Raw genomic sequence first — 27,743 nt, forward strand, 5'->3', positions numbered from 1 at the left:
AATCAATAATGGGCTTCTACATCATGTGTAAATTTAAGCACTACGTGACATATTCTCTCCTCAAAACTTCTCTGTGGAAACAAATCACACAATTAGAAGTTCGAAAATCAACTTTTCGACAATTAATGCTTGTTTATGTTTAACACAGACTCAGTGGCAGAAGTACAAATGAAATTATTTGGATAATCTAAGTTCCATTTAATCTGTGTTAAAAACGCGTTAATTCATTGTTCATGAGTTAATTTCCGAACATCCTGTTATGTGTATCATTCTCTACGTAAGAGTATGGGGAGAAAACACAGGACATTTCTTTCAGTGGTGAGGAATGAATGATCGACTATCGACATTTCCTCATTTGAAGCCATGGTAAAGAATCGATTTTTAAGGTGTTCTTTGCAAACACCCTGTTAATCGACCCTTTTCCACAGGTCTAAATGGCAGATCAATCAATTAATTGTAAAGCACACCACGACACTGATTTCTTTCCAGCTTCGATCTTGTTTTGTGGCTCATTATCACTCTGTCTCTTAGCAGTTGCACGATGCATTCGACTAATATTATGACATGTCTGTAATTTTGGTTAAAACGAGCTTTTATACAATTTGATGGAATGGCTGGATATTTTATTCACAAATAACTATTTCTTATTTGTGTATATTCAAATTCTGCGCACTTACTTGCATGACGAGCACTGATCGTTTTGTCTTAAATTTTACTGTGTTTCAGAAAATTTATCTGCACCTATCTTATCACTCGCACAATCTCGCACACTGTTTCCCTCTGCACATTACTCGAACTCCTTGCATGTCCCAGTAACTCGCTTTTCATCGCTCCAAAGCCAGGATTGGTCAAGCGTTCCTTGAAACCCGTTCAAAAATTTGGTTTCCTAAACCAAATGGCTCTCATGATATGTTCCCAAAACGCCAATACATGACCACATTTCTCTAATGAGGTGGACTTTTTGTCCGCGCCTCATCAGTTCTTTCGGAGGAAGCTATTTTGAACATTTTTTTTCCTTTCAAAATCATGATTGGCGCGTGAAGGAAATGATAAACATTTTCTTTGCTCTTGAACTATCTACGCATTTGTGTGTTTCCTGCTGGGATGTGAATAGAATGATAAGAAGTTGCTACTGACAATGACACCAGTACTGATTTGGACGTATTTCTGCCAAACGGAACTATGTGCATTATGCCGTGAGCCCTGTTATGCATACATTCTAATGGGTTCCAGGGCTCATGTCTGAATGCACATAGTTCCGTTTAGCAGTAATACGTCCATTTGATACTCTTTGAGCTATACCTAAGTTTCATAATCTGAATGGTGGAGATACTTACCGCCATTTTACGCGTGTATCCGAGAAAAACCAATGAAAATATAGCTGACTGAGAAACGTAGACCAATCCTCGGCAGGATAGATGAATTGTAGGTTGCCCTTTCTCGGAGAGTAACAAGGGTTAGGGGCGCCAAATCACTCAGGGTGCAGGAAAACAGTAGGACGCTCAAAGCCTGGACTAATATGCCCGCCTTAAAATTTGCTAGAAAACGGTTAATTTTGATTTTTGGAATATGAGTGGTATAACAACTCAAAAGGGTCAAGCACGAATGAGAGAGGACGATTAACTTTTCTTCAGAACCGAATGTTGCTTGGTCGTGAAAAGCGTTATTTACATACGCAACAATTAAAAGATTCACTTACAATTGCTTATCACTTGTTGCCTTTGTGTCTCGTGATAAAACATCGAAGAATCTATGTATAATCCAAAAATAGTTTGCGTCAGAGGCACGAGTTTTTGTGTGGCACAGTCGTTTTAGTGTCCCATTCCTGCTGTAGTTATCGTCTCAACCCTTTATTGTCAGGTGAGGAGCAAGAAACAAGTTGCCGTAAAGCGGTCAGGCTTGAAATAAAATACTCCAATTTCTCCAGTAAATTCAGTTTTTATTGACAAAAATATGGCAACATCTGAAGGTTCATACGGTCTTTCTCCATAGCACGGCAGAATTGACCTACCCCTTTCGTGTCTTGGACGAAATCTTTCCCACGTGCACGGAAAAAAAAGTATCACAATCCCAATTATACTCCTTGCTGATTTTTGCGCCACATATTGAGAGTAGTTGCACACTCCAGAGGTATGGTTAAGTCGGCTAAAAGTGTGGTTGGATTAACTGGATTTCATTTTGCAAAAAGGAACCACTAGCATTGCAATGTTGCTAAGATTGTGCAACTTCTTTTGTTCTGGAGGAAAAACCCGATTATCCATTAATAGTTTCTATTTTACTCGCTAAAAACTGTAAATTTAAGACAAAAATTACCATCTAAATTTCATAGTTTTTTACGATTTCCGCAATTTTATTGCAAAAGATGAAGTTGCTCAATCTTAGCATCATTGCAATGCTAGTGGTTCCTTTTTGCAAAATGCAATCCAACTACACCGCTGGCTGGTGCCTTTACACTTCTAGCTGGTGCAACTACTCTCATGGTTGGCGCCAAAATCAGCTGGCAGTATAGTTGAGATTTTGATACTTTTTTCTGTGTGTGTGTGACACATTAAACTTGTGTCTTTGACGTAAGCGAGCTGGATGCCCATGAAGTGGTATTGCCAGGCTATGAGCGATACCTGTGGTCCTTGCTGGGCCCCTCGGTGGGAGCTTCTAACCGTTGGGGCTCTCGGGGGACTTTTCAGTGAAGGAGCCGGCGCGAGGCTGGGGCTGGCACTGGTTCCGGGCGAACCCGTGGCTCGTGGCGGCGCGCCCGGGCCCCCGCTTCCGACTCAACGTCACCGACACCCTCGTCTACCCGACCTCCCTCTTCGAGGACCCCCGCGACTACTACGGCCTCACCCACCGGAGCGGAACCCCGAGCGGCAACCACGGCGCCCACTACCCCGCCCGCACGCAGCCGCACCCCCACACACCAAGTACGTATCCACATTTTCACACACCAGTTCCACCCGGTGAAGGAATCGTTTTGCTTCCGGCCACCGAGTCACTCCCATTCCGAGCTAGAGACTTTGCTCACATTCATTCTAAGGAGATACAAATATTTATAGAGCAGCCCGAGACAATGGTAACAGTAGAAAAACAAGGGGGGGGGGGGGGAATGGCTAAAATATACAATTTAAAAAAAAATCGAGACGTTTCGACTCAAAACTGAGTCATTTCCAGTCGGAAATTTTACAATAAAAATTTAAAATCAATTAAATTTTAAATAAAATTTCATCGTTTTTTTAAATTTTTATTGTAACATTTCCGACTGAAAATGTCTTTCCTACTGTGCCAGTGTGCTTAAACGAGATGCAGGGAAGTATCGATAAGGGTTCGTTTTTTGCCGACTCTCAATTTCTTCAACTCTACGTTTTTTCGCGCATTGAGGGTTTATATGGACGTATTTCTGCCAAACGGAACTATGTGCATTAAGACATGAGCCCTGGGACCCATACGAATAAATGTATAACGAGACTCACGTCATAATGCACAGATTTCCGTTTGACAGAAATACGTCCATATTTAACGGGATGCATCATGATTTAATCATTTCTGGAATCTATTTTGGACCTAGTGCTGGCCTAAACATTTGTTTGAAGGCCAACTTTGGCGAAAATGCGGATTTTGAAAGTTTACGGTCAAATTCCAAAATATCCCAAATTTTGTCAATTTAGCCTTTGAACCTATGTTTAGTAATAGACCGAAAACGAGAAAATCATAATGCATTTTGTAATATATAGACCTTCAATGAACGAAACATGGTAGAGTTGAGGATATTGAGTTAGGACGGGCCCATAAACGGCACTTATCGATACCTCCTCTTTTTGCTTTGTGTAGTGATCAATTCTCGGGGATCATAAAATGCCACACTCGTCATCACAGAATGAACCCTTAGGTCAAGAAGCTCCATAAATGTCAATAATTGCAATACATGTTCCCTGATCAATACCACACCTACACCCCACGGTGGCACATTAGAATCTCCAACTCTAAATGCCGTTTTCACAGTTGCTCATTCATCGGTTCTTTTCCTAAGTAGTTCCCTTATGATTTACGTGCCAATTAAGGGAGGTTTAAGGAATTTCTGAATGTAGCATCATATTTGAATGACAACTTCAACGAATTCCGAAAAAAATCAAATTTTATCAACTAACACTAAAGAATTTGTGTTACCTAATTTCTTCCAGCAAAGAGCAAAATTAGTCATAGAAATTCACTCACTGGAAAATTACTTCCTCTATATATGAAGGGTCTTGATTGACATATTTTTGCGGAAGATACATCGTTACGGAAAGGACACGTACTCAGTGGCCGCAAGCAAACTATTCATTCACCGAGTAGAGATTAAAGAGAAGATGGTTGCCATTATCGGGTGAAGAAAGTCATCAGGTGAAGCTGCAGGTTTCACGTTATATTGTTGCAAACTTTGGTTGTGAATTGCATGAATTAGCACTGGCATTTTGTCACCATCTCATTCTCATCTGATGTTTACCTCGTTACACCGCGGAAAATTTTCACGCTAGCAAAACGGCAATCATCTTCTCCGTATTCTCTATCACTTCATCATCAATTGCGCACGAAATCGCAACGTTTCAAAATTTCATATGTTCTTTGAACCATACGTTTTTTCTTCTCGAGATGGACCTCGTTTGGTTGCGATTTGGTGATGCAGTCTGCTCTCATAATTTACCTGTTATTTGCTATGCAATCTTGTTTCACGCTCAAATCAGTAACAGGTTTTACCCGAATTAAAGTTTGTATTATAAGGAGCACCAAAACAGTAAACCGAAAAATCGGTGATTATTATTACTTGAGGAAAAGAGAATCAAGCAAAGTACTGGTGCCTATAAAGTTAATGGTCACCGTAACATATCAAATATTTCAAGTGCTGAAAAAGTTTCTGTACTGCACATTTTATTACTTACATCATCACTATGTAGGACTTCGGTTTAGTCTTTATATTGTATTGTATGGTGATAAGAAACATCCGGTTTTCTAAGTCAATCACTTTTTTCCAGTGAATCTAGCTAAGTTTTTATGCGTTTTCAGCAGTTTTATTATGAGCCAAAAATTACCTGTTGCGAAATTTGGTACTCACTATTTTTTATACATATTTTTGATCAAATATTCAAAGGATAAATGCATCCTCGTTGGCATAATTAAATTGCAGAATAAGCAAAATATTTAGTTATTTTTTTGCTAGCACCGGTTGAGGTCCCATTTTAGACACCAGTAATTACTTTTCTCATACGACACATATTCATAGTAGAACGAACGTCTTGAATTAATGGTAAACAGTAAAGTTTTGTACTGAGGAACTTTTTTAGCACTTCGAATTTGAGGGCTAAAGATATGGTTTTTATTAGCAGTAATGAACTTCTTTCAATGATTTTCTCAAGTATGTCTAAATTCAGTCAAAGAGGCTCAATCTTTCAATTATATGCATTCATTTTTATGTTAGTATAACAACTTGATTGTATGTGTATTGCAATATAGTAGCAATTTGCGTTATCTGTAGAAAATTTCATTAAATTCTAGAGGACCTTAATGTTTAAAAATTGCATTTTTTCAATTACACGAATGGAGAATAATTTAGATCTGTAAATATCTGATCCATCTGTTACTGGTTTGAACCTTCACAATTTACATGCCCTTTCACGATGAGAATTATCACATTTGTATCCTGTGCCTTTTAGTTTCTACTTAGTTTCTGAAAAGTATTTGTGTGACTATACTTGAACACCACATCACGTGTAATTTTAGCGCAACTCACTTTCACTAGTTATGTTTCTCACTGTAAATTACGTACCCATGCACTAACACTTACATCCTTGAAATTTGTGTTAGTCACAATGTATAATGTATAGTTTGTGACGTGTTTAATGTTACAGTTTCGCCGCGTGATCGCATTGAGGGCCTATCCTATTTATTACTCTGCCGTATTAAGGAAAAACTCCGTGTAGAGAGAAATGTCAAATTTCCTCCGATAGAATATACATTTTTTAGGAGAGTTATGAATATTTTCTCTCGCAATTTTCAGATAATTTAGATCTGATAGCGCATAAAATTCTCTCCAAAATGTGAAGAAATATAGTCTAAGATTTCTGTGAAAATTTATATTTTATCAAAGGAAATTTGGCAACGTCTTAAAACTCATACGGTATTTTTCCGTAGAAATAGACAGTACTGCTATTTACCTTAATTACTTTGAATAACTTTTTCCTGCTAAAAACGATCATGTTGGTGAATAAAACACAAGGTGCGATGTTGACGCCAACATGGTATCAATCTTAACATGACCTCAAAATGTTATCAACACGATCTTTTCTAGTAGGGCTATGATTAATTTCGAATTGAATGAAAGTGACTCTTACCAAAAACTTGACCACAGATATTTCGTAACAGGAACTGAAAGTTCGCTGACTCTGATGAAATTAAGTTTAAAAACGTAAAGGACGTGATGTTTGCATTTCTCCAGTTTTCATGATTAAAATTAATGCCTCATTTTGAATTTCTTCAACAAAACCTGTACGCAATTAGAGTGAAACATTACAAAATAAGCAGGCATCATCGGTTCAACGAATAAATAAATAAACGAGGTCAAGGTGACGGATGCTTATTCCAATTGTAACGTGGCTAAGTTTCACCTGACAACCTAGTATTATTCGTTTTAACTGTATTTTGCAATTAGGAGCTACAATTCCCGGCACATTCGTAAAAACACATACGTCTTTAGGCAAACTAATGGTACATACGCTGTTTTTTAACTGAGCTAGGAAATTTAGTTCTTAATTGCAAAATCAAGTCCAATTATGAATGGTATATGTATATTTTAAACTACAGACCATTTTAGTTAAATTACAGAGTCTATTCGTCAACGGTCCTAAATGAAAAGCATTCAAGGATTCTTGGATGAATGAATAAATCTTTTAGTGAGCCTTTGCAATGCAATGATGTACTTGTAGTTCTGACCTCTTCCAATATAATTTCAAAAACAGTCCGATTTTCTCTTTCGAGAATCGTAGATTTGCTTTGAAAAAGCAGCCGCGACCACTGTGCGCTTCCCGCCGCAGCAAACTGACAAAGAACTGGGTCAACTTTTCAATTTAAGTGATCTACGACCGAATCCGTCCTCAAAATCAGATAATTCGTCGCGAAAAATACTCTCCATCCGAACGCTACAATGACGTGACATCCCTTGTTGCCGAGTTAAAACGAAAAAATTCAATTTCGGGGTACGCCCAAAAAAATTCAAAAGAAAAGGACCCTAAGACATGGTCAGAATTAGACCTCTAGAGGACATATCGTCACCTTTCGGTATAAGTATCACAAGCGTTATTGATGATAAATTATAATAAAGAAGTATTTTTTGGGATTTGGGGCTTATCTGGTTTAAACCCAATAAATAACTATTTATCTAGCTGTCAAATGTTCTAATTTTTAACCCTCCATGGAAAGCATAAGTCTGTTGGTCTATTTGAATTTGTTGCAGAAATAGAAACCTGTTTGTTATAAGCGTCATTAGAACTCAAAACAGAGTATCACAAGCGCCGAAATGGACACTTAACTTGATTTTTTCTTCAAAGGAAATGTATACCAATATGATCCGTTTTTTGGGCGTACCCTGAATTTCTTCAACAATCCAATTGTTTGCTGATTGAAAGTGGATCTTTTACGGAATGCATCATGACATGGTCATTTTTGGGCTTTTCTCGGTAATAATACTGGCCTACATTTGGGTCTGATTACTGATTTTGGCGAAAAATGTTAGTATTGCGTGTCAGATGTCAAATGCCGAAGAATTCGCTTTTTTTTTTTTTTTTTTTTTTTTTTTTTTTTTTTACCAAAATTGGCCTCTAGACCCATGTTTAGGTCGGTATTAGACCTAAAAGAGACAAAGAATGACAAAATCATGATGCAATTTATATGATAAGGACCTTCCATGAGTAAATAATCGAAAAGTTGAGGGAAATCAATCAGAGTCGGCCCTTCTCGATACCCCTTCCTTACCCAAATTAGGGACTAAGAGTGATTCTAAACATGTATTCAAAATTTCAGATTTCTGTTCTTTTTATAACAGCTGTCTCAAAAATACACAAAAAACAGCTCGAAAAATTTAACTAAAATACTCAAGAAAACGGGTAACTAAGGCTAAAACAACAAAACACCGAGCCTGGGATTCGAGAGTGGTTTCGACACCAGGAAACAAACATATATACAAAATTTGTCCAATCAAAATACGCAGACCCCATTTTGACCGTAAAACCATGTCATTTAGCCCTCGTCTTCCCGACCATTTTTTTCTACGCTAATGCCCGACCAGGGCCTCGGAGGCCCTCTGAGGCCGTCGGCCTCGTGCCTCTGGGAGGCACTTATTTTTTGTCGCTTTTTCTCTAGTTTACACGTTATATCCCTTTTCTACTTTTTGTTTTCACTAAAAAATAATTTCTTGCATAACCTCCTCACCTCCCCCCCCCCGCTCAAGCTCTGAAAATTCCAAGTTCCTGATTTTCATACAAGTATATTATTCATTTTTCTTGTTTTGATTTAATTTTCCATGAATTATTATTATTTTAGCCTTTATATACAGTATCTTTCATAACTATGTGTCATAAAATGTTTTGGTGAAGTGAAAGAGGGAGGGGGAGGGGAAAAGTTATAAGAATGTACTCAACCGCTTACGGCGCGTCAACTCTTAACATCATGGTTTTACTGATTAGGTTGTGGTTATAATTTTAATTTTGATTTTTGATTTTGAATGCAGTACTCTCAACTCTTCAGTATTCCATCCATCACTCCAACCCTCTCTCTTTTCCATCAAAACAATGAGAAAAAGAAAAAAAAATGGCAAAACTTCCAAAAATAATTTTATAAAAAATCGCATAATTCACAGAAAATACCATGTGAGTTATTCATTTTTACAAAACTAAAGTAAAAAATTTGCTAATATCAAATAGCCTGCTTGGTTTGTTCATTATGTTTTGCATTTTTTTCAATTTTTTTTTTGTTTTTTTTAGTTTTTATCATATTTTGGAAACATTTTCTCTGCGTGGGACACTTTCTAACAACTGAGGCTTCTTTTTTTTTCTCTTTTTTCTTTATTTTATTTAGGTTTGAGAGACAAATAGGACAATGTAAAAGAATAAAATATTTTTTTTGAATCATATTTTTATTCAGTCTTATTTCATCAGTCATAAAGTAGAAAATAAGAAAATATGTAAGGAAAGAAAAATTCTAAACTGATTGGAAACATTTGAAAATTCAGTCACAAAAAAATAAAATAATTTAAGCAAACTTACTAAAAACATTAACTTCCACGAGAAGAGCGGTAGCCGCAATTGCGTTGGTTAGCGGCGTTGCTCTCTGCGCTGGGATGCTACTTCAAGCAGGCGCATGCATACAACTAAACCTGCACGATGGATGTGCGTGTTGCATATGCAAGTCAATTGAAGGCGTTTTGAAAATCCTTGCGCCACTAACGTGGACATTTATCAATAACGGAAGTTAGGAATGTTTCGACCCCGGCCTCGACCAGGAAACAAAAATATATAAAAAATTATACAAATCAAAATACCCAGACCTTCATTTTGACCATAACAAAAAGTCCGAAAAGATAACAGCTGTTATTAAGTTGTTCCGTTTTTCATGAGTCTGATGGAGATGGGCTTTCAACTGTCGCTTGTAATACCTGGACGAGCGTAGGGTGACAATGTACCCGGTGTAAGTCTCGGCAACATTGGCGAGACCTGTCACCCGTTCTTTCACGCGGCGGTTAATTTGAAACTTTTCCACCCATGCGGTCGCTTCGGGCCCGGACTCTCTGTGACATCCATCGTAAAACTGCGCAGTTAATTTATACCGTATTTCAGGAGCGTTTTACAAGAGGTTTTTTACTACCTCTCAGCGTGTTTTATCGGAGCCGCGAAATTACACATCTGTCTCCTGCTTTTAATTACCGCGACGCAACCCTCGTCGAGGCTTTTTTCCCAGAAAACATTCGGTGATTTTATGAGCTTTCTATACAGCGCGTCGCCGATCGTTCATTTTCAATACGCCGTTCAAAAGCTCGACCTTATCTGTATTTCATAGAGAACACGGTGGACACATCGGGAATTTTCAGTTGTTTCTCCAACGAGAGAACACCGAAAAAAAGGATGCTGATTTAACATTCTGGATGTAAGGAAGTGTTCAACAACACACAAAACGGTGATTTAACCGCCAAAGCAGGGAGTTTTACATATTGACATTGGTGAAGTAACTGCTGTAGCGGTTAATGCCAGCGTTTTGTGAGTGTCGCACAATTTTTCACGCCCAGAATGTTAAATCAGCATCCTTTTTTTCTCGTTGTTTAAGGTGAACGGGGGTCCATGAAGTCGGTAGGTCAACATTTAGGACAAATTCAAATTATATGGCAAATATTTAGTGCTTCAAAATTATAACGAAGGGCCAAACCGTTGTCGAGATATCGCAAAAAAACCAGGTAGTGAGATAACTTTACGCTCCTGAGCTAATTTCTCCACCTAACCAAAACGATGCAATGCAAAAAATTGCGCAAGGATTTTCAAAACTCCTTCAATTGACTTGCGTATGCAACACGCACATCCATCGTGCAGGTTTAGTTGTATGCATGCGCCTACTTGAAGTAACATCCTAGCGTAGGGAGCAACGCCGCTAACGAACGCAATCGCGGCTACCGCTCTTCTCTTGTAAGTTTATTTTTTTAAGTAAGTTTGTTTCAATCATTCTAAATGACAACATATTTGTATGTTGCTAAGACCTTGTTTATTAAAGCTAGGGGTCAGTAATAAACATTGAACTCGCCAAAGAAATCTATCAATGAACCACTAGACATGGTGCAAATTTCAGCATTCTGTTACTTGTTTCCTCATAAGAATTACACATATGACACGATCCGTGCAACAAATTTGACTCAAGTCAACTCATGAACTAAGATCTATAGGTGAAGAAGCAACAATACCACATTGGCATACGATTTATTTTAACAAACATCGGTGGGAAATGGGAGGAGATTGCGATTTGATTGTCGTAGTGCATTATATCTCTCATTTCCCTGTCATTTTGGCGCTTTTGAAATTCCTGTAAGTCTGTGGACCTTTTCAAAGCGGATTTTCCAGTATTTCGGCTTCAAAAATACGCAATAAGTCACCGCGTAATCTACTCACCTGGTATTTTCAAAATATTAAATGAAATCCACAAGGCTTAGTGACCTATTACATTTTACGTGCAATTTTGAAGAAGAAACACTTATTAGAATGCTTCAACTCGTACCTAGTCTAGTGGTCTATTCTGCCGTGCTGAGGAAGAACGCCGTATGAACATTCGAGAGTTGCCAAATTTTCTTCGATAAAATGTTTATTTTTGCGGTAAGTTATGAATGTTTTTCCCTGAAATTTTCAGGAACCTCAGGTAAAGTTGTGAACAAAGTTATCTGAAAAATTGGAAGAATAGCATCATAAGTTTACTAGGAAATTCGTGTTTTATGAAAAGAAATTTGGCAACGTCTGAAAGTTCATACGGCGTTTTTCCCTAGCACGGCAGTATTCCGATGAGAAAGTAACAATTCTCGATTTCTGACCTCGCCTGGTCGTCCATTAAAAAGAGGTTGTTCATAAGCTTCCTTGCTCAAGCTTCAGGTCATCGGCTTATCCACCGTCATTCAAACTCCCCTTCATTCCTCCCGCGAGAGCGATCCGTTAATAAAATAAAAGATGAATAGAGGTGGAGTTTCTTGGTCGCTTCGACTGACCTCTGCGATCGAGAAACAAGCCTGGAGGATGGACAGTGAATGCCGTGTTACGTCACAGCAGCGCGTATTTTGACCCTCTCGAGGATGTTGTGTAAGAATTATTGATGGAGTTCACCTTTGGCAATGTTGTAAAATATCATGGGAATCATTGATTAGTTTCTACGATTGATGAACTAGATTTATTGGACGCATTTCTATCAAACGGATCTATGTGCTCAATGACGTGAGCCCTGTTTTGCAAATATTCTCATAGGTCCCAGGGCTCATGTCTTAATGCACATAGTTCCGTTTGGTAGAAACACGTCCTATTGTGTTAGAATATTGCATTAGTTCGAATAACAGGAGGAACGGGAGAAATTCATATCGGGGGATTTTTCTGTTGTTATCTACGAATACTAATCTACATATTGGACGTATTTCTATCAAACGGAACTATGTGCATTAAGACATGAGCCCTGAGACCCATAAATACACATGCATAACAGGGCTCACGTCATAATGCACATAGTTCCGTTTGACAGAAATACGTCGTATTGATGGTCGAAGCGCGAAACCATGTAACCTATTTGCGACACCGCAGACATCCTGTCATACTTTATTTTTTCCTTGGAAAATAAGTTGATATAATTCTTATGAACGCGATTGCGTTCGTTAGCGGCGTTGCTCTCTACGCTGAAATGCTACTTCAAGCAGGCGCGTGCATACAACTAAACCTGCACGATGGATGTGCGTGTTGCCTACGCAATTTAATTGAAGGCGTTTTGAAAATCCTTGCGCCACTAACGTGGACATTTTTCGCATTGATCCATTTAATGGTTATTCTTGGCCCCTAGCTTCACCTAACACTATCTTAAAGTCACATCGTAACTTACCATCCAAAGTATATCACATGTGCAATACGCGCTTGGGAGCTATGTTGCCGGAAATTTAAATATTGTATTAATACACGCACATACTCATTACACGTGCAACACGTTGCACTCATTGGAAATTTCCCTTTTTCAACGCATTGGTGAGAAAGCAGCTCTTTCCACTTGGTCAATCTAAACGTCCGGATCTAGATCTACTAAATAAAATAAGGTGATGTAATTTTTATGAACGCGATTGCGTTCGTTAGTGGCGCGGCGTTGCTCTCTACGCTAGAACGCTACTTTAAGCAGGGGCGTGCATACAACTAAACCTGCACGATGGATGTGCGTGTTGCATACGCAAGTCAATTTGAGGCTTGTTGTAATTCTTCATGTATCCTTGAAGTTAGGAATGTATTTCAGACTTTCATCGTGACTTTCAGCCATTCTCTGTAAGAATCAACTCTTTTTTGCTCTGGCTGAAGTTGAAAAAGGCCCATTTTCAAATGGAAAAACGTATTTTGCGACACCGAGAATATTATGTTCGTAAAGTACACTCCTCACCAGGAATCCAATATCCTTGGGCTCGGGAGCTCCCCGACCGCTATTTAATTCCGAATTCGTATCCGTTTGAATTATTCAAGGACTCGAGGAGTTGAAGTGCCTCAAAGGAACACCGGCGACAGCTTCCAGCGCGGAAACACATGAGAATTAATAACACTATAATGATTTGTTTATCTCGCGACTCGTTACTTACTCCCCACCCCCACCCCTCGCTCTCAGCTCATCCCCCCGCCTCCTTACGCAGCTTACCCCCCCCCCTCTCGCCCCAGCTCCAAGTTTTAATGAAAGACCCCCCGAACTCGGTTTTTCGACCCAGAGCGTCCTGACCCAGTTCCTTTGAAGAATCGTCTCCTTCCACTTGAGGTGACACATTTACGGAGGAGCTGATCGCGCAGCGGGAGCTGCCAATTTTCGACACGATATATCGTCGTTTTCCGGGCGAAGGTACATCCCGCCGTGCTAAGGATAAACGTCGTATGAACCTTCAGGCGTTGTCAAATTTCCTCTGGTACAACAAGAATTTCCCGGTAAACTAATGAATATAATACATGACTTAATGAATATGAAGACGAGGTTTCGGGTCTAAAAGATATGAGTCGGGCAAATTCTGCCGTGCCAAGGAAGAACGCCGCATGAACCTTCAGGCGTTGCCAGGTTTCCTTTGATAAAACAAGAATTTCCCGGTTAACTAATGAATATTTTTCTTCCAATTTTTCAGATTATGTTGTTCGCAATTTCACCTAAAATTCCTGAAAATTTCAAGGAAAAATATCGATAACTTTCCCTAAAACTAAACACTTTACTAAATGAAACTTGGCAACTCTCGAATGTTCATACGGCGTTCCTCCTTAGTGCGGCAGTATATTCCAAGGTTCCAAAATTGACTCTAACAGTTCATAGATAAGTTCATAGAAAAGATGCTCTCACAGGGGTCATGATTTTTTTTCCCGCCAAAAAGTGAGGACCTGCTAAGATTTTCAACTTGATCGATGCAATTCATCGCCCGTCATCTTAATGACGCCACGAACACGAGGCAAATCCCCTTAAAACGATAACTATCCCGTGGAATCGTATACCCTACCCGCATATACCCGTGTTGCAAGGATGTTAAACTCGCCTCCTCTCGGCAATTACACCTGTTAATTGCCGGCTGTCTCAGGTCCGTAAGATCTTCCAAATTTCGCAGCTCTCCCAGCAGCCTTCCCGCTTGAAAGTTTCCACAAAGCCCTCATAATGACAAGGCTCCGTCATCCGTCGCCAAGTCGGGCACCGCGCCGGGTTAATTGACAATCTGTCAAGCAGTGGCCTAACGCCGCAATTCCCTCCAAAATTCCCTCACTTCCTCCTCCCCCCTCCGCGACGGAGTAGTGTTTAATTAATCTCTGGGGGAGGGGCCGGCCGGAAGCCGAAACCGATACTTTTGAACTGTAAGTTGAATTAGTAAACTTCTCTCGGGGAGCAGCGAGCTAATCGAGTTGGCGCAAGAACCGTCCCACGATTCCTCTGACGTCAGCGGCGATGAGGAGCTCCGCGGAAATAGAGTGTACCGTCGGGGAAGGTGTCTTACCTCGCTGCGGCGGGGGGTTTGAATTTCCGACCGTGTTTAAGTCTTCACGGATAAGTAGTGAAATTGGAACTTCCTACCTTAGAAACTTCCTATCCTAAAAATCAGGGAATTTAGGTAATTCGACGGTTGCAGTTTTTTGTGCGACGTGCGATATATCGCATTAATTCGTTCCATTATTTCAGCTACTTGTCATTTTTGCGAATTTTGAGATCGCACTTCTGTTATCATCAGACTAAAGAATTCATGTACCAAATTTGACGAAGACATTCAACGTATTGAAGGCAGGGGTTTTTCAGAAGAAAAATATGGCATTCGAGTGCAGTTGCGATATCAGTATCGAATGCTATATTTTTCCTCTAAAAAAACCACGCCTTCAATACGTTGAATGTCTTCGTCAAATTTGGTACATGTATTCTTTAGACTCATGACAACAGAAGTGAGATCTCAAAATTCGAAACAAATTATAAGTAGCTAAAATTATGGTACAAATCGATGCGATATATCGCACGTTGCTGTGACACAAAAAATGGCGTCCGTTGAATCACCTTAATACATGACGTATACTTACAAAAATCCTGCCAAGTTGTGACATGATAGATGTGAAGCGAAACTGAGACTCATTAAGTTGTAACATAAAGGCTGTAGCAGTAGCACTTACTTAGTCTTTTATAAATAAAGGACGCAGCCGAAGTGCTAAATAAAAGCGTACGATTGGCTTATTTCATAAAAAAAAGTGGTTTATTTTTGGTCGAAGTTTTTCGGTGCGATTGTCATCGTCAGAATCTGAAGAGTACGGAACAATCGAGTGCTTGCCAACGTTTCTATAGTTTTTTTTAGTTAAAAAATGTATTTCGAAGTTCGCCCGATTTTATTTCCGGCAAGTTTTTCGACCGTAACAAGGTCCTGGCAATGGTAATCGTGCCGAAATCAGCTTGGACCAAAAATCAACCGGTTTTTCTTGTGTAAGCCAATCTTACACTTTTATTCAGCACTTTGGCTGTCCTCTCGCGCAACGAAACTGAAACTATTTGAAATTGCAGTGTCGGCCCCTCTGTTTAATTCAGTACAAATGCGGACTAACTTTCAGTCCTACGGAAACACAACGTAAAGTACCTTTCATGCAGTTTTCATATTTCAGAGTAAATATGAAGGTTGTTTAAATTTTGACTCGCGGTTCATCGACCGAAAGTCCGAAACTCGGCATTTGAACCAAGTTTTGGCACGCTCCATTAATAATTTGCCCGAGCACGCCAATCCAAAACTCAAATTCCACGAAATCGCGGCGTGAGTGTAAACGCCGCACAGTGGGATGAGTCAATGAGATAAGTCGGACTAAGTATTGATAATCTCATATCAATGAAAGCAGAGGTTTTAAATAGACGTCATTGTTTTTTGATTGTCATTGCTTTAGGATTGAGTCTCATCACCATAATTTCAGGTTTCGCAAATAAGCCTTAGAACACGAGACAGCATATACTCAGCAAATTAAAGCTGCCAAATTCCTGGACAAATTACCACCTTCAATAAAAAACAAAATATCTGATCCATCTTTCAAAAAAACAGCAAAAAAATGCATAATACTTAAATGCCCTATAAAGTAAGTGACTTATTAGATGAAAAATTGTAGTGAAATATTATATTGCGTATTTACTTACTGTAAATTTTTTCCTTTTTTTCCTTCTTCTTTTTAAAAATACTTAATAGAATTTTTTTCATGACGTATTTGTGAAGCCGATGCGCATATACAAAGAGATAAATTATTATTATTTTCTTGTAAAATTACCTTCAAGAAGTACCCCAAACAGTGGATCTGTTTCACGCAAGAGAGATTAGCCGTCTAAATAGGCTTGAAAGGCGTAGAATAGTCTAATAATCACGATAGTCACACTATAGAAGCTTAAAATCCACTTCCTCCTGGACAATGTGTGTAGTTTGCAACACGCTCATTCAAATTTTCCGCGTCTGGAGGGGGGCAGTTTTTAGTCACCGGAAACGAGCAGCCGGCAATTTCAGGCGGTTTCTATAGTTTATTTTTCACTGAAAATATCCCTGAGCGGATAATGTCACGCTTTCAGTCCCTAAAGTCCATCCTCTCCTCAGTCCCTAATTAAGCCAACCCCAAAGTAAGTGTCTTTCAGACCATGCCCCTGGGTCACCTGCGGGCCGATTATTGAATGTTTAAAGCAACCCAATAAGACATCAAAATGCGATATAATGCATGGTAAAGATATAGAGATTTATTTTGTCTTGTCGTGCTGATATAATTTCAATAAACGGACCGCTGGCTCGGAATCGAACCCGGGACCTCCCCATCTTAGGGCGAGCGCTAAAATCTCTACACCAAAGGAGGCCAGATGCTAATGAAGGGTGGAAGTAGCCGACTCGTTGTTGTTGTTCATGTGCTTTGCTTACAAGCGAAACGTGATCTTTGATAGTGGTCCATGCTTTAAACTCTTATAGTGGATTTCATAGATTCTCACGTTATATAGATAAATGTACTGTCAGTTTTCGTTAACCGCAGGTTTCCGCGAGTTGCCGTTGCTTGTTTCCAACTACGGTGATCGAAAACTCACCGTAGACGTAGAAATCTTGAAAATTCAGTTTTAAATCACGCAAATAATGCCCTAAGAAGTCGATTTCTAACTTCTTTTTGCGACCCTCGTGATTTTCGTGTCATTTTATATCTCAAAAGTCTATTCACACGGCTGTGTCTCGTGCAATAAAGCCATTTATAAAGAGATGAAATATGTCGTACATCAAAAATTCAAGTTGGAGGTTGTAGTGGGGTACTCCCTGATGGGTTTTTGGGCAATTTCGAAATAGGTTGTCGGAGCTCCTCGAAAAATAATCGCATTTTTGTGGTTTTTTAGGGGTAAAATAGCAAAATTGGCCTCCGGGCGACAAATTAAACCCCCTCTCCCCTCATCCTTGCCTTGACCGATCTGAATTTTTAGTATGTTTTTACCTGGTATAAGATGGGACTTTTCTGAAATTTTCATGCCCATACAATTTTTTTTGCTCCCGCGGCAGCGTTGCCAAGTTGCGGACTCCAAAATATCGAATTTAATGATAAAATGAAGGTTTCGGAGTGTGATTTCCATTCAAAATCAAAAATTCAAATTGTAAGTTGTAGTAAGGTACTGCCTGATGGGGTTTTGGCCAATTTCGAAGTAGAGTGTTTGAGATTTTTGAAAAATAATCGAATTTTTGCGGTTTTTTAAGGGTAAAATAGCACACTGAGCACGGGGCGGCAAGTTGAACCTTTTCTCTCTCATCCTTGCCGTGACCGATCTGAACTTTTAGTATGTATTAACCTGGTATAAGATGTGACTTTTCTGAAATTTTCATGCCCATACAAAATTTTTTGCCCCCCGCGGCAGCGTTGTCAATTTGCGGACTCAAAAATATCGAATTTGATGATAAAATGAAGGTTTCGAGGTGTGATTTCCTCCAAAATTTCACGAAAAATGTGCAATCTGAGAGTTTTCGATAAGAAAAAGGCATACTTGAACAATTTAGAGTTGCAGTGTTGCCAGCTTTTGATTTAAAATTCGTCAAAATGACCCAAATCGCGTTGCAACCTCGAGCGCTGGATTTTTATTTCGTTCAGAATTGGTTATTACGGTTCTTCTGTACTCTATGCATTTAGGTACCATGAAAATTATGCCATTACTTACTTGATGGGTGCAGCTAACTCAAAAAGAGAGGCCGGATAAAGCGATGATTCGGGGGAAAACGAGCGGTTCGGGTTGACAGAAAGTTCTTAAATCTACTCCATCACCAGAAAGTAGAATTTGCGAACTTTCTCCCACCCGCCAAACCTTATCCCTGTTGCAGTCAATCCTTTGAACATCTGATCTGAAATTTTGCCCCCGAATTTTTACCAAAAACGTGAAAAATAAAAACACGTTTTTGTGCAAAAACACATCATGTTTTTGGTAAAAATTCGGGGGCAAAATTTCAGATCAGATGTTCAAAGGATTGACTGCACCAGGGATAAGGTTTGGGGGGTGGGAGAAAGTTCGCAAATTCTACTTTCTGGTGATGGAGTAGATTTAAGAACTTTCTGTCAACCCGAACCGCTCGTTTTCCCCCGAATCATCGCTTTATCCGGCCTCTCTTTTTGAGTTAGCTGCACCCATCAAGTAAGTAATGGCATAATTTTCATGGTACCTAAATGCATAGAGTACAGAAGAACCGTAATAACCAATTCTGAACGAAATAAAAATCCAGCGCTCGAGGTTGCAACGCGATTTGGGTCATTTTGACGAATTTTAAATCAAAAGCTGGCAACACTGCAACTCTAAATTGTTCAAGTATGCCTTTTTCTTATCGAAAACTCCTAGATTGCACATTTTTCGTGAAATTTTGGAGGAAATCACACCTCGAAACCTTCATTTTATCATCAAATTCGATATTTTTGAGTCCGCAAATTGACAACGCTGCCGCGGGGGCAAAAAATTTTGTATGGGCATGAAAATTTCAGAAAAGTCACATCTTATACCAGGTTAATACATACTAAAAGTTCAGATCGGTCACGGCAAGGATGAGAGAGAAAAGGTTCAACTTGCCGCCCCGTGCTCAGTGTGCTATTTTACCCTTAAAAAACCGCAAAAATTCGATTATTTTTCAAAAATCTCAAACACTCTACTTCGAAATTGGCCAAAACCCCATCAGGCAGTACCCTACTACAACTTACAATTTGAATTTTTGATTTTGAATGGAAATCACACTCCGAAACCTTCATTTTATCATTAAATTCGATATTTTGGAGTCCGCAACTTGGCAACGCTGCCGCGGGAGCAAAAAAATTTGTATGGGCATGAAAATTTCAGAAAAGTCCCATCTTATACCAGGTAAAAACATACTAAAAATTCAGATCGGTCAAGGCAAGGATGAGGGAGAGGGGGTTTAATTTGTCGCCCGGAGGCCAATTTTGCTATTTTACCCCTAAAAAACCACAAAAATGCGATTATTTTTCGAGGAGCTCCGACAACCTATTTCGAAATTGCCCAAAAACCCATCAGGGAGTACCCCACTACAACCTCCAACTTGAATTTTTGATGTACAACAAAGTCGCATTTAAAGTGAGTTCAGGGGCACCGTGTACGGTGATCGAAAACTCACCGTAGACGTAGAAATCTTGAAAATTCAGTTTTAAATCACGCAAATAATGCCCTAAGAAGTCGATTTCTAACTTCTTTTTGCGACCCTCGTGATTTTCGTGTCATTTTATATCTCAAAAGTCTATTCACACGGCTGTGTCTCGTGCAATAAAGCCATTTATAAAGAGATGAAATATGTCGTACCAAATAAAAACTCAGTAAAATCATTCAAAAGTTGCAAAATTTCTCCTTTGAAATTTTTTGGTTTTGAAGAAAGTTATTGATATTATTCCCTGAACTTTTCAGAATTTTTAGATCAAATTACAAACGAAATCCTTTGAGAAATCGGAGGAGAAATATTTGCCAGGGTTGCCACAGCCAAGAAAAACCGGAAATGTCAGGGAATTCTAAAAAGTTAAGGAAAACCAGGAAATGTCAGGGAATTTTAAAAAATCAGGGAAAATTTGCTAAATCACATTCATTCGCTTTCTTGAATGGGTTTGAGATTTTGAATTCGAAATATTGCCTGAAAACTATTTTCAATGATGCCTTCTTAACCATCCGTCAGATCTTCAATTTTCAGGGAATTTCACAAAAATGTGTCACAAAAATCAGAAAAATGTCAGGGAATTTTATTTTATAAATTCTGTGGCAACCCTGATTTACAAATCCTCTTGAAAATTCGTGATTTGTCGAAGTAAGTTTGGCAACGCCTGATGGCTCATACGGCGTTCTTACTTAGCACGGCAGAAATAAGCATCGGATTTTACAATTTTCGTCGAAAATTTAATGTCCGACTTCCCTCAATGATTTGTTCCATTGTGCGCTGCCGCCAGGACCCTCATAATGGGTGGAGGGAGGGGAGGGGTTGAACCCTCCAAGTTCACACACTTGTTGCTTATTCCGAGACGCTCCTCCCATAGACAACCGATTTTCTCTCGAGCCACGAAAAGCATTGAGTTTATCGGACGACGGAACTCATTTCGAAATGCAGATACGTTGTTTTGCCAGTGGAGCGACGATTTCTATAGGAAATTGCGTTACCGCCGAGCGGATTTCTGAGAAACCGCGTTTTAAACATTCAGTTTAATCATAGCTTGTGAGATGAGGTTTCATTCAGGGTCGGGGAAACGGAGTTGATCGAGACGATTTCCTGGAATGATTTCCTTGAACGGGGGTAAACAAGAGTGACTCCCAAGTGTATCGAGGTGGTGCTTTTTTTGTCGGAGGATACGAGATCATCGTCGAAAAGAGGAAGGGAAATTGAGAACGAGGAAAAACGCTTTTAAATTTTTATGAGCAGGATGGAAACAAAGTAAGTATAGTCAGTTTGTGACCAACTGACTATTCGCGATCGGAGGAACTTTACTAAAACTAGGACAGGGTGACAAACTTTAGGGAAAAGCTGGAGAATCCAGGGAATTTAGAAAAAAACCCCGGAAGGCCAGGGAAAATTGACAGACAACGACTGAGGAAAAAACTTCTAAAATTGTTAAAGACAACTTTTTAAAAAAAAACGCTAACATCTTCGTTTTAGGAATCCCTTCTTGAGTATTTTGTTAAGTAAAATTTAAGTGAAAAAGCGCTTAAAAAACTCTAAAACTATCAACTATAGTATTTCAACACAAAACATGTTTTTAAAAAAATGTTAAAAAACTACAGTGATATTATAAGATTTTTTTCAACACTTTTTTCCCCTTAAATGTTACTTCTTGTAAATTTTACTCAAAGAAATAGCCAAAAAGAGTTTCTTAGTACGGAAATTTTGACACTTTTCTTAAGAGTTTTGAAAAATGTTTTAACTGATCATTGCCGGAAAAACTCGTTCAAAATTTTGCCGGAGGTCGGGAAATTGTTCCACTTCCTTCAGGGGAAACCGCAATTTTGTGTATATGTTACCCCTTGCAAAGTGTTAGCAAGTATGAAAATATCAACATTTTTAAGATTCACTGAAACAATGTCGAATTGAGTTGAACAAGATTGCGAGGTCTCAAAGAAAATAAAATAAGATAATTATAAATTTATTTGTCCAAAAGATATGCGCCCTTTTGAACTAATTTGACTTACCTCAAACTTAAAACACAGGTACAGTGCTTATGTTATCAATTTATTCCACTAACCTGTCAGTTCATTGATTGAAAAAAATATATTATGAATTAAATGAAGGACGCCCACAGAAGCAGACGGTTGTTTTCCTCACAGGGTGGTATCGTAAACAACCTTTCGACGCGACGGCCACAACGGCGCACGTGAGCAACTATTTTAACTCTGCGCAGATCAAATTGCATAGCCGCCGAAATGAAGGAGCTTAGAAAATTTCCGGAGATCAGTATCGGCGAGAGCTGGTGGTTGCAATGGACAAAAGAGGCAAGTAAAAGACTAATTAACGGCAACACACGAAGGACCCTGTCGTTCTGCCGTGCTAAGGAAGAATGCCATACGAACATTCAAGATTTGCCAAATTTCCCCGGATAAAACATGTATTTTTGACGAAATTAATGCATAATTTTCCTTGAAATTTTCAGATATTTTAGATTAAATTGCGAACGAAATTGGAAGGAAAATATTAACCATTTCCTCAAGAAATTTGTAATTTATCAGAGGAAATTTTGCATTGCCTGATAGTTCATACGGCGTTCTTCCTTAACACGGCAGAGTTAGTCCATGATTTTCCTCTTTAGTGTTACAATCACCCATGGCATACGATAAGATCGTTCCATTTTCCTTCGTTTCCTTTGTCTTGGCTTTGTCTAAGAATCCCAATGAACAGCCCTCAGAATTAGAGTTCACTCCCAATGACCAAGAATTTGGGTCACTTGCACTGAACTTCAGTGTCGCACATGAACCGAATTTTATTCCTCCGCGTAGCCAAAAAATACGTTTTTTCCGCCGAATTCCCCCCTACACCGCGACCAAGTCTCGAGTCAACCCAACTCCCACGAAATTTCTCCAGTCTTACCTAGAACTCGAACTTTCGTCCAAGAGCGAACTCCATGCAGGAAAAATCCACGGATCCGCACGGAGTTTAAAACAAACCAAGTGTTCGCGTCTCGAGGCGCTGTTCTATTTACGAGGGGCTCTAGGCCCGAAACTTTAGATTGTGTTTTGAAAGGATTTAATTCGCCGAGACGTATCGTCGGTCCTCGAGCCGAAGCGCGTAAGTGCCTCCGCAGGTGAGTTTTGTCATCCGTATAACCCTACGGTACCCATGGATCAGGAGTTAAGTGCTTTTGTCGACGGAGCGACGGTATCAGCGCAAGGAACGGAAGAGTAATTTTCCTCCTCGTGTAATCTGTCAATACTCGCCCAAGTTTTGATTCCGTGCAATGTCACGGCGGGATCTCCCAAAAACACCAGGCGCTTGGAAAGTTTCGCCGTCAGGAACGCTGGCGTTCTGAAGAAAAACGCCGTATGAATGATCGAATGTTGTCAAATTTCTCCATATAAAAGATTTATTTTTGGATACAATTATGACCATTCCTTGACACTGTCTGGTGCATCGGATAAATTGAATGGAATTCAGAGATAGTATCTAAGGAAATCCGCCGTATGAATGAGCGGATGTGGTCAAATTTCTCAGTATAAAATATTCAGTTTTAGACAAAGATGACAGAATTGACAGATCAATCGATATAATGCAAAACACGCCATGCCACTGCCCGAAATATGGTGTATTATTAGAAGAACTTTGGCGCCTTCCAAAAATTTGAGCGGCGTTTTTACTTAGCACGGCATAACACGATTCTAATGAATAAGTTCAGCTTTATTAATTCCGAGTTTAGCTTGTGAAGTTGCATGCTCCTGGAGTGGAATTTCACGTGGAAATGGGACCTAAGTGGTGGAAAACTAAAATTTGTCATATTTGTGCCATTGCGTAGAATATTCTTGTATAATAATTTTGTGGCAAAAATTTGCAAGATCAGTATAGAAGAACCATCCTTCAGTCATTACGTTTTGGGTCAATAAATAAATGGGCGCAGTTCGGAGGAAAAACTTTTTAAAATGTTGAATCCTCAAGATTGTCTTGTCCGTCATTTCTCTCACGAAAAATGTAACTAAATTCAACGTTGCCTAATTCCTCCACGTAAATTTGATTCTTACTAGGATAATATTGGGCTTTCCTGATTGAAAATTCCACCGATTTTTCCCATCTGATCTCATGCACAAATTTGAAAAATGTATCACGAAAATTGCTCGAATACACATTTGTGAAAAATTAAATTTTGCTTGCGTCAAAATGTTGCGTCAAAAATGCAATAAGGTACATTCTTTCCTCCGGTAAACGACGGATTAACCTGATATTTCCTACCGTCACTTAATCTCCAAGTTTGCAAATGACTCAAATCCGAACGGAACAAGTTTATAAACGGAAAACATGTTTTCAATGATTTAACATGACATGTGACGGAAGTCTTAAAAACCCTTGATCGCTCCTGACTGTTGTCGGATGGCATCATTCGATTTGGCGCGAAACCGGGGCATTTTAAACTTGCGGAACTGTTGCACTTTTGGAACAGCGGACTTCTCGGTTTCTAAGTTACTTTTTCCTGTTTTAATGTGCGTATCATGTTCGGACCGTCATTCACCTCCAGCAAAATGTATTCACAAGTCCAAATTCGTTCGTGGTTCAGTGACTCATTTCCTATCCATGCAGGGAACCCGAAAAATTCCGCGTTATGTCAGCAAAAGCGGTACAGCGAAGAGCGCTTTAATATCCCGCTTGGCATGTCGTTGTTGACGAGGAGTGCAACAGGTGAAGCTGGATCAGTATTTTACTGCTAGGCATAGTTGCCAGATTTTGCTGTAAAAGAGAGGTGAGACACAATAGTTTGAATGCACACAACAGTAAACAAGCAGTTCCAACGTCAAAGCGTTGGAGGGCGCTTCTTTAACACTGTGCATGCGAGGAACGTTTTCATACGGCCAAGCGAGAGTATTGCGGACGGACGATGTATAACAAATTGCCTACGTGAAGGTGGTCCGGCAGCTACATACCCGCCGCTAAAACAATAGAAAATAGTAGTTACGTACGTTGCCAGCGAGCGCGCTGCGAGCGCATCTGTTTCAATTACCTAGCATCGAGTCGGGCCTCTAACTTTCTATTCTCTCTGACATAACCTTAAACCTTCAACCCAGAGCCGCAACCAGCTGACGCTTGACGATGCTACATACATAAAGTCGCGATTATAGCGCCGCCTCGCGCTCTGCGACGCCCAATCGCCATTGCCCCCTATCCTCCCAGAGATCATCAGGCAATTGGCACCTTCTGATCTCCTCCTCCACCCCTTGTCGCCAACCTTTCACAGGACGTCCACGCCGTCGCCTTCCGGGAGGAACCCAATCGAAGACCTGCTTGGGCAACCTGCTTGACGATGCTGCGCCGAGAAAATGAACCAATCACAAAATAGCACAGTAATACGTCACTAAAATGAAGAGATCACGTGACTGTTCGTGATTTTTTCGAATCAATCTGAAACTACAACCTCGAATATGAGGCATTTAAGCATATCGAAGCCCAAAATAGTTTAACCAGGTAATACGTCCGTGCGAGATTGTTATGCTTAAAAGCAAAACATTTCACGAAAACTTTTACGAATACCAGATGCAGAAAAAAATCAAATTTTCCCGGGTGTACCAGAATGGCGTCATTACCCATAAGGCAAAACGGTATGTAGTATAGTACATGTTACATCGGGGGAGTCGAACGGCTGGAAAGGGCGCATCTGGTACCCAGAAGCGCCCAAAACACATTAAAATGCAAAAACAAATGGATTTACAAGGCTAAGGAGGTATAAAACAATCCAGGACGTCTTGGGCCAATGACATGCTCATTCTCAACTGGAACAAAAGCTAAACAATTTAAAAATTAAAACAAGAAAATGAGCATGCAACTGACCGAGGTAGGAATCAGTGCAAACTCCTGATTGCACCGTAGTTTACTCCGGAGTTTGCACTGACTCTTACCTCGGTCGGTTTCATGCTCATTTTCTTGTTTTAATTTTTACATTTTTTAGCTTTTGTTCCAGTTGAGAATGGGTATGTAATTGGCTCGAAACGTCCTGGTTTGTTTTATACCTCCTTTGCCTTGTAAACCCATTTGTTTTTGTATTATAGTGTGCTTTTATTGTTTTGCTGTAAAGTAGCATGATTTCCATAAGAGTAAATTTCAAAATGCAGAATTTCAGCAGAATTTGGCTCTCATGCTGCGCGGACGAGGGAGATGCCGAAGAGCGACTGTTTTTAGTGCGAGCGCCACAACGCTCAGTGGATCGAGACAATTGGAAAGGTCGGACATGAAATTTTTGACAAGAACTGCAAATTTGGATGCTTATTTCGTCACATTTTAAATTTTAAGGGGTGCTTCGGAATGGTAAACTCACGAGGAAACCAATGGAACCACTTTCAGAACCTCAAAGATGTGTAGAAACGGAGTTACAAGCGTTTAAAGTTTCCAAATTTTGTCCGACCTCACCTATTGACTTGATCCACTGTGCGACGCAACGCGACCCTGGACCACGGTGCTTGTCGCAGGCCGTGCGCTCGTCCGCTCGGAGATTTACACTCCAGCTCCCGACCGTCGCTTTAATTAAATTCAAGTAATTGTATAATGCTTTTAGTTCATCATTATGACATGTCCATCGGGGATTTTTCTAGTTTTTCCCGCGGCTGTCCGATTAGGTATCCCGAGCACACTTTGACGTATTTTTGTCAAACGGAACTATGTGCATTACGACATGAGCCCTAAGACCCATAAGAACATATGCATAACAGGACTCACGTCCCAATGCACGTAGTTCCGTTTGGCAGAAATACATCCATTTCGTTGTCTCCCGCACCGAAGAATCCAACTCATTTTAAAGCCGTCTTTTCCCGCGCAAATTGGACGTATATCTATCAAACAGATTTATGTGCAGATGAGAAATATGGGATGTGCTCTAAAAAAGTTGGATGAGAAACAATGTCTTCAGCGGGCGTGATTCCTTTTGAAGAATTGGGAAAGCGGGATTTTAAATTGAGCAACTACTGCCCTGTGCACTGTGTACTGTGTACTGTGTGCCCTTTACCCCTGGATACGCCATTGGAAGCATAATGGACCACTAGACAAGGTACGAATTTAAGCAATCTGATACATGATTCTTAACCAGAATTTCACGTAGAACACGATTAACGCAACGAATATTACTGAAACCAACTCTCAACGAAGATATTTTAACTTTTTGATTACACATTGGTTACGAGGAATTCGAACTCCCCGCTCACAAGAAACTCAAAGCTCTACGTGAGTCAAATCGCGCACTACAACGGTTTCAGCAAGCTTCTCAATCGAGCAATGTTCATTTCCCACCATGTGTTGTTCAAACTATAAGCAATTTGCTATATCTGAGCCAGAGCGTTAAAATTGAGGTTGCCAGATCTGTAAATCGCAGATACTGTCATGATAACGTTTAGCGCGCGATGTGAATCACGTAGAGCATTGAGTTTTCATGAGCGGGTGGTTTGAATTTACGTATCAAAAATCATTAAAGATCTTCGTTAGGAGTTCATTTCGGTAATTTTCGTTGAGCGCATCGTGTTCTACGTGAAATTTTGGTTAAGTAACATGAATCAGAATGCTGAAATTCGTACCTTGTCTAGTGGTCCATTCGGTGTAGACAAAATCAAGTTTCAATACAGATTAAAAACAAATTGAATGCGGATGTTAGTTCTCCCAGCGCGCGAAAGAGTGGAATTCTTGATTCTCTTGAAATCTCGTTAGGAGTCGAAACTTGTATTAATCACTTTACTTGTAAATTACAAACCTATTTATACAGTAGGTCGCTCCGAGCCGAAGAAAATGCGCTCCTAAGTTTCAGCACTCAAAAGTGGAAAGCACACAAAAGGAACGTTTACACGTTAGCTCATGTTTT

General features: G+C 39.7%; 1 protein-coding gene across 3 annotated transcripts in view; it reads left to right on the plus strand.

The window, feature by feature from the left end:
- The window catches only part of Gfrl (Glial cell line-derived neurotrophic family receptor-like), a 387,984-nt gene that overhangs the window by 326,043 nt on the left and 34,198 nt on the right, over positions 1-27,743 (plus strand). For 2 of the 3 annotated variants that reach the window (XM_072303694.1, XM_072303695.1), the window contains exon 6: positions 2,685-2,918. The exons of the other annotated variant lie outside the window; for it this stretch is intronic. In XM_072303694.1, the coding sequence (XP_072159795.1) occupies positions 2,685-2,918 (234 nt within the window). The remainder of the gene's footprint in view (positions 1-2,684; positions 2,919-27,743) is intronic. 3 annotated transcript variants of the gene reach the window in all.

Source organism: Bemisia tabaci, chromosome 8 (assembly GCF_918797505.1).
Source record: "Bemisia tabaci chromosome 8, PGI_BMITA_v3".
In the NCBI taxonomy this organism is placed as follows: Eukaryota; Metazoa; Arthropoda; class Insecta; order Hemiptera; family Aleyrodidae; genus Bemisia; species Bemisia tabaci.